We start from the raw sequence: 8,171 nt of genomic DNA, 5'->3' as shown, positions 1-8,171 counted from the left end.
GGACGCTAACTGTGAATTAACATTCCTTAACTGATGATCTATTGAGTGTGAACTAATCACAAAGTCACAGTGACTTGATCATTTGTTAATGGTGAACAAAATTAATTCCATGATACATCCTGCATTAAAGCTGCACCATATAACTCTCCTATTCTACTCCAGATTCAAACCTGGGTCTCCTGTGAAAGTGCTGAAATCTTTACCACTGCGCTAATAGAGCCTTTGACCTTCAGGTCAAAATTAATGCCAAACCAGACACAGGATCTAAATGTCTCGATTAGAAGAGCAGGGAGACCAAATACAACCACCCCAATTGTATAAGTTTTATTGTATTAACACACGCTACTCTACCATACAGATTGGATAAAATAACATTGACCAAATATTCACTAACAAAGTTACACAATACAGCTTTAAGTCATTCATTAATGTGAGGCATGCAATGCATTAGTTTAGCATGAATTAAAAAGACACAAGACATGAGTATGAATGTTGAATGATGAATAAATATATGATTCCATAAAATATAGCCCTCTTTGCAATTTGCACTCTAATGCCTGTTGTTCCTTGACCACACACACACACACACACACACACACACACACACACACACACACACACACACACACACACACACACACACACACACACACACACACACATTTGAATTATTTTATTTGGATCTGCACAAAAAGCGCAATACATGATAGATCCAAACATTGATCAGAAGAAGGTCACATTATACGGGCAAACCAGATACAACTGCTGCACATGCTTAACACACAGAGGAAAAAAAAGAAACACACACACACACACACACACACACACACACACACACACACACACACACACACACACACACACACACACACAGTTCCTGTAAAAAGGGCCTTGGATTTATTGGCATGGGAATAAATGCCAACTGTATGGGAAACATACAGTGTATACATTGCCGAACAAGTGTGAAATCAATGGATGTAGGCCTACAAATAGAATAGCATAAAGAATACTAGTGTAAACAGAACTGTGTCACATTGCAAATTTGCACTCCTATATATTATGTAAAAACACTATCTAAAAAGCTTTTGATGTTGATACTTTTTAAACATTTTACACAGTATTATGATATAATGTAATCAACAACAACCCGCAAAGCGAATTTATCCCAATTTATCTTTTTGACCCTCTTCTCCTTCTGTCATGTGGGGAGCGTTGCCATGTCCGCATATTAAGCGACTTTGGGCTTGTTTTGTTTTCCTGGAAAGTAGCTTGTAAATATTGGTGGTTGCGGGTTTCAGTTTTTTTGGGCTTGTTTCTAAAGTGTAGTTGTTTATTTAGGCTTGTTTCCATTTAGAAATATATATATATTTAAACCAGTGGTTCTTAAATATTTTCATGAAAGTACCAGGGAGCATTTGTGTTGTTAGAATATTTTAAACAATATTCCAATATTTTTTTGCAAGAGTTTTTGGAAAAATACGATCTACAAGCTCACAACCTCGTAGATCTGCTATTTTCAAATAGCCGACGCATTATGTAAAAGTGCTCACGTGACCTAAAGTTGCTTCTTTTGGGCTTGTTTTCCTAGACCTGGTTGCTTATTTCTCTCACAAAACCTGGCAACACTGGTAACGGTCGCGTTTTGAAACTCAACTGGCGCTACACGGGTTTCTCAGTGCTCGGCAACACGGAGAAATAAAATGGCGACCCAATCCATGTGTCAGCCACAAGTCGGAGGATTTGATTTTGAAAACTGCAAGCGGTGAGGCTTCCTGGACGCAATAAACACTTAATATCACAGTTAAGATGTTGATAAAAGCCGTCGGGTGTCACGGCTGGTCGAGTTGAGTCGTTAAGTTAACGTTTTGATGATTTAACGAACACGCCGCCGCCTCGACTGAATGACTCAGTCCTTTGTAGCCGTGGGGCCGCTAATGTTCATGTTTCTATTATTCGTTTTATATAAGCAGTTATGTTTAAACACGTTGAACTTGGTGTCAATATTTTTGGCTGTGTCGTGTTAGGGGGAAATGTTAAGAAATTGTGGATTTTTTTTCTTCTAAAACAGCGAAAATAGTTGTCATATCCATGTGGGCTTGTAAATTTGCTAATTATTTGCTGCACGATACTCTGCAGTGGTGGAAGAAGTAGGCTACTCACATTTTTGACTTGGGTAAAAGTATTAATGCCACAATGTAGAAATACTCCCGTTACAAGTAAAAGTCTGGTATTCAGAATTTACTTTTGTGAAAGTACTAAGTACACAAGTATTGGCATCAACATATACTTAAAGTGCTCTATGCAGAATGTTCCATTTCAAAATCTTTGGAAAATAGCCGATGTACAAGCCTCCCATCGTGTTGCAAGCTTGTATCTATTTGTTTAATGTGTGTTTAGTAATACAAATCTACAAATTAACTAGTTACTACAGTTTTCAAATAATTGCAGTGGAGTAAACGAACAATATTTGACTCAGATGTAGTGGAGTAGAAGTAAAATTATTGAAAATTGGAAATACTCCACTAAAGTAAAAAAAAAACAACAACCTCAAAACTGTACTTAAGAGTAAATGTACTTTGTTACTTTACACCACTGCCTTCCTGAAGCCATCAGACTATCGCCATATCTGTCTATTGTAATTAAACACAGTAGACAGATATGTTGTGCCAGGGACCCCCATACACGGTTTTATGTGAAAAGGTTTCTAACGTTTTTTGAAAATGTCAAATCTGCAAGCTCAGAATGTTGTGGTGTGATGTGTTCTGAGCTTGTAGATTTGCTATATGACAAATTGCAGCTGTATAATAGCTTTAAACTAAAGTGGTTAAGCTGTTTTTGATAACTCATTTAGCTAATAGCTGGGGACCCCCTAGAACCTCCTCAGGGACCCCTGGTGGTCTCCAGACCCCACTTTGTGAATCACGGCCTTAGTATACTTAAGTTGATTTTTCATCGTCATGTTGTGGCCACTTTGACTCAACAAACACATATCTCTGTCATGTTACAGTTTGAAATGTTGAGTGTGTTGATTTGGAGAGAAAATGTGGATGACAGCCCTAACGTTGAACCACACTGACAGAAGTGCCTTCTATTTTCAGAAATGCAGTGTTGGAAGCAGACGTCACCAAATTGGGGTGTAGCTTACCCGCTGCTCGCAAAACGGGTACCACCATCGCTGGAATAGTTTTTAAGGTAGTGTGTGTGTGTGTGTGTGTGTGTGTGTGTGTGTGTGTGTACAGTGTGTATATATATATATATATATATATATATATAACCAAGCAACCACTGATCCTCATTCCTTTCCCCATCACCTTAGTGAGGCTTAAGACAAGGGTTCCCAAACTTTTCAGGCGGTGACCCCCCCAAAATATATAAATAATAATATAAATATTTGAACTGGGGACCCCCAACCCTGACAAGCAGTTTGACTCGGTTTCACAGATAAATATTGTGAAAATAGCCGAACTAAAAGCTCACAGTCACAACGCCTGTAGTTCGGCTATTTTCATAATGTTTGCCCCTTTCTTACGTAATTGACAATATGGTATTAAAATGTCTTAAAAGTCACTAAATTGTAACTTCAGAAATGTGCAGATACCCTGTATACACTTATACTGCATGTTAGTGAGAAAACAATGTTGCACATTAAAGCTAATCATCTGGGGACCCCCCAGAATAATTTGGGGACCCTCAGTTTTGGAACCACTGGCTTAAGAAACTCCTGACCACATCACTGTCGTGCCAACAATGACGGTGAAGCACACCCTCACGTCTCGGTGCATTTCTCTAACCGCTATTGTCCTTTCCCCCCGGCAGGACGGGATCGTGCTTGGAGCCGACACCTGGACCACAAAGGGCAAGATAGTGGCAGACAGGGAATGCTCCAAGATCCACGAGATTTCCACCTACATCTAGTACGTGCTCTAGTCTAGTGTGTATAATCTGTTGGACATGACCACCGCTTTGGTGTGAATATGTTGACGGAAAAAAAATGTGAAGGTAAAATCTGAGCGATATGCACATTATACCTGTGCATTTTTGACACTGCTGCGAAAAAGATAAGCTATTGTACCCTAAGGTACAATAGCAACATCCAGTATTGTATTACTATTCTTACTTATTGCATCATTGTGTTAGAACTAAGTCCCACCAACATTTCGCTGTTGTACTTGTATAAGTTGGAGACAAATAAAATACAGAATTTCCCCATTTCAACTTCTTTTTCATGTGTGTAGCTGCTGTGGAGCGGGAACGGCTGCAGACATAGTGAAGACGACGCAGATCATCTCCTCCAACATGGAGCTGCATGCTCTGTCCACAGGCCGTGAGCCCCGTGTGGCCACAGCCTGCCACATGCTCAAACAAATGCTCTTCAGGTGAGCCTCAGTAGGGCTGACATTAGTTGGTTGATTAACTCAATTGCGAGCCGGTGATTATGTGGTAATTGTGACAAGCCAGAGCATTGGAACGACCCATAATCAGACAGCTGACCATGGGTGAATTTGGGGGTCCTTCACATGAACATGTTTGAGAAGCATTGGTATAAATCGCCTCTGTCAGGTGGAAACCTATATAATATAATGTGTCCACAACTGTTACTTTTCAGGATTCAAATTCAAAAGTAGCAGATCTACAAGCTCAAAATGCGTGACGCTGCGTTTCAAGCTTGCAGGTCTAATACTTTTCGATGCTTTTGTGTGGTGCTGTAGTATGATCAAGTAGGCCGTTAATTTACCCCCCCAAAAAAAAACTGTAAAAAAATATGGAGATAAGACGTTTCTGCCAGAGTGCAACGATGTGTGTGTGTGTGTGTGTGTGTGTGTGTGTCCAGGTACCAGGGACGCATAGAAGCTGATCTGATTCTGGGTGGAGTTAGACTGAAAGAACGAGCCCAATCGATGGTCTTGAAGGGCGGAGCCAAACAGCGCCTGGGTTTGGAGCACTCTGATTGGTTAGGAGATAACAAGGTCCTAAGACCAGCGTTCCTGCAAGGTTCTCCCAGGCTTTTTTTCTTTTGAAACAAAAAAAAAATGCATGGGTTTCCGAGGCTAGGGTGGAGTAGACTTCACCGGCCCCCACCTGTACGGCAACTACGCCCACGGATCCACTGACAAGCTGCCCTACGTCACCATGGGTAAGTCCACACATACAAAATGGAAAATAATCATCAGCATTTACGAACTGAATTAAAAACTGGATTCAGGGGGCACGGTGGCGCAGTCGTATGGAATGCCAAAGCTGCCGTAACTAGAATTAAATGCATAAATAAATAAATGAGTCTGTGTTTCCCAGGAAATTATGAGAATCTAGCAGTGGTGTAAAGTAACTAAGTACATTTACTCAAGTACTGTACTTAAGTACAATTTTTAGGTATTTTTACTTTACTGGAGTATTTCCAATTTTCAGTACTTCTACTCCACTACTGTATATCTCAGAGGCAAATATTGTACTTTTACTCCACTACAATGATTTGGAAACTTTAGTTAGTTACTTTTACCAAAACATACATTAACCACTTCAGCCCTATATACATTTTTGGCCATTTGAAAATAGCAAATGTACAACAAGCTCGCAATGCGTCACGATGCAACGCATTGTGAGCTTCTAGATCTGCTATTTTCAAAAGATTTTTATACATTTGAAAATTTTCAATTCTGCATGAGTACTTTCTACTTTTGGTATTTTAAGTACATTTTGTTAACAATACTTTTGTACTTTTACTCAAGTACATTTTGAATTTCTGACTTTAACAGAGTATTTCTACATTGCAGTATTGATACTTTTACTCAAGTAAGAAATTTTATTACCTTTTCCACCACTGGAATCTAGTATTGTAAACGAAGAATACAAGTCAGGTGGGCACTAGAGACCTCTGGGCACCATATTTTTGGGATGACTGAGCACCTGGACATCTGGGCACTAGGGACATGTGGGCACCTGGTCAACTGGGCACTAGAGACCTCTGGGCACCATATTTTTGGGATGACTGGGCACCTGGACATCTGGGCACTATTGACATGTGGGCACTAGGCACCTGGAGAGGTGGGCACCTGGACATCTGGGCACCAAAAGAATCTGGGCAGTAGGGATATGTGGGCACCGGGACGAGTGGGCACTTAGGGCCCATACCCTAGGTGGGGTAAGGGCTTACTCTTTGTGGAGTTTGCATGTTCTCCCCTTGTCTCCTAGGGTAGTTAATACGCGAACAGTCTTCTCCCGGGTGGTTGAAGCCAGAAGGGGGCGAGGGGCAGGCAGGAGTAATGCTAGTGCTGAGATGCTCTCAGCAGCAGGAGGAGCAATGTTCTCACTAAATAAGTGTAGAGGAATATCTTGCGGAGTTTCAATGTTAATATGTAAATATGGCAACTCATTTAGATGTAGGTTTATGGTTTCCCATGGACTATAGCAGTTGCAATTTCTCTTCTTTCATAACATAATCCCCACACCAAGAGTAAAAAAAGAAAAAACGTTTCAGTCATTCGGTCCGACTTCACTGTAGCCCATAGTAGCCTTTTCATACGCGATATGTGAAAGTTTATAATATTTAGAGAAATTGAAAAATGTCAAATACAAAAGTAGTCGTAGTAGTGAATATTTATTTTTGTTTCTCATAAGCGTGCATCCGTTGTATTTTTGTTTCTCATCATCCGTTGTCCGTCAACAACACAGCCGTCTGTGCCTCGACGTTTGCGCTCTGTCTCAGCTCGCTTGGTGCCTTCTGGCTGCAACCACCCGGGAGAAGACTGTTCGCAGTTAATACCCTCACATAAACATGTAGTAATCCTGCTCACTATACTGCCTCCCCCTGGTCAGCCTGGGCGCCTGATGGAAGGGAACTGGTTGGAATAACGTGTTCCTTCCACGCGCTACGTCCAACCAGGGAAACTCCCCCCTGTCAGGTGACAAGAAGGTCAGTTGGCTCTCAAGCATTGAAGGAGGCATGAGCTCGGCCCTGGCCTCCCTAGGCTGGTGGGGGGAGTGTAGTGCCCAGGATCACTTAGGAAATTGGCACCGGGTGAAAAAAGGGTTACAAAATCGAGGGATAAAAATTATAGAAGAAAAAAAAAACTGGATTCAGAAGAAAATGGACCCTGTCAGTCAATCAGAATTGTACATTGTATTAGTTAACGATATGGATGATAAATAATGATTATTGGATACTAAAAACCTGCTTCTCGACTATTTGAATCGAAACCTTCTACATATCAGTTTCGATATATTTTCGGTTGATTGCCCAACTATGTATCTCTGTTGTTTGCACCTCCAAGACGATGGCCCCTGTGCTGTGTGTGTGTGTGTGTGTGTGTGTGTGTGTGTGCCAACAATATTGTTGTGTGTTCTCAGGTTCTGGCTGCATGCCTGCGATGGCAGTGTTTGAAGATCGCTACATGGCCGACATGAAGGTGAGTTTAGAAGTACAGTACTCGAGTAAATGTGCTTCATTACTGTCCACCACTGGTCCCAACGTTCCTTTTCTTCCGCTCCCAGGAGAGAGACGCCATAGAGCTGGTGCGTGACGCCATTATGGCAGGCATCCGGAACGACCCGTACTCAGGCGGTGACATACTAAGGATCATCACCAGGGGCCGCAGTCTCTACGACAGCCACGTGAGGCGTTACCCCTGGCCTCATAAGTCGCCGATCTTCTTCCCGGGGAAAGACGGGTAAACGGCTAGGAGTGCAACCATTAATCGAACGAATTGATTATAAAAAAATATTTATTAATAATTTATCCCTATTCTGGGCAAGTATAGGCAAAAGGATAAATAAAAATAGTAGATCTACAAGCTCAAAACTTGTAGATATGCCATTTTCATTTTTGCATGACACCTTGTGATGAAGTATGAGCTAATGCTTTGGTGGTCAATAAGTATTTTTATGTAAAAGATTTTAAAAAATGCAAAAAATTCGCAAAGTAAATAATGGATACTTGCAGCCCTATAAACAGCCACTCATCCCAGCGCTGTGGCTGGGTTTACACCAGGGGCGGCCAACCCTTTTTGAGTGCATGATCACTTGGCCGCTTTCCAAGGCTGGTGTGATATACCCAGTGCTAGACCAGGTCGTTGCTGTCAGCAGAAACCTTTTTATCTCCAAATTTTGCTTAAATGAATGTCCTACTTCATCATACAAGAGTGTTGCATCTTAAGTTATCACTTCATTAAAAACAC

The 8,171-nt window shown here is 41.3% G+C and overlaps 1 protein-coding gene across 1 annotated transcript; it reads left to right on the top strand.

Moving 5' to 3' along the window:
- Nucleotides 1-1,700: 1,700 nt before the first annotated feature.
- On the top strand, nucleotides 1,701-7,668 carry LOC311037958 (proteasome subunit beta type-7-like; the record flags this gene model as incomplete). The annotated part of the gene is made up of 8 exons (XM_084047253.1): nucleotides 1,701-1,762; nucleotides 3,099-3,192; nucleotides 3,817-3,914; nucleotides 4,236-4,376; nucleotides 4,832-4,865; nucleotides 5,053-5,134; nucleotides 7,345-7,403; nucleotides 7,489-7,668. The coding sequence occupies 8 exons, from the start codon at nucleotides 1,701-1,703 to the stop codon at nucleotides 7,666-7,668; spliced, it is 750 nt and encodes a 249-aa protein (XP_083903379.1).
- Nucleotides 7,669-8,171: the final 503 nt, after the last annotated feature.

The sequence above is a fragment of the Gymnoscopelus microlampas genome (genome assembly GCF_963454915.1).
Source record: "Gymnoscopelus microlampas genome assembly, chromosome: 21".
Taxonomy (NCBI): Eukaryota; Metazoa; Chordata; class Actinopteri; order Myctophiformes; family Myctophidae; genus Gymnoscopelus; species Gymnoscopelus microlampas.
Note: the sequence above shows the minus strand (reverse complement) of the source record. Positions and strands in the feature narration are given on the sequence as shown.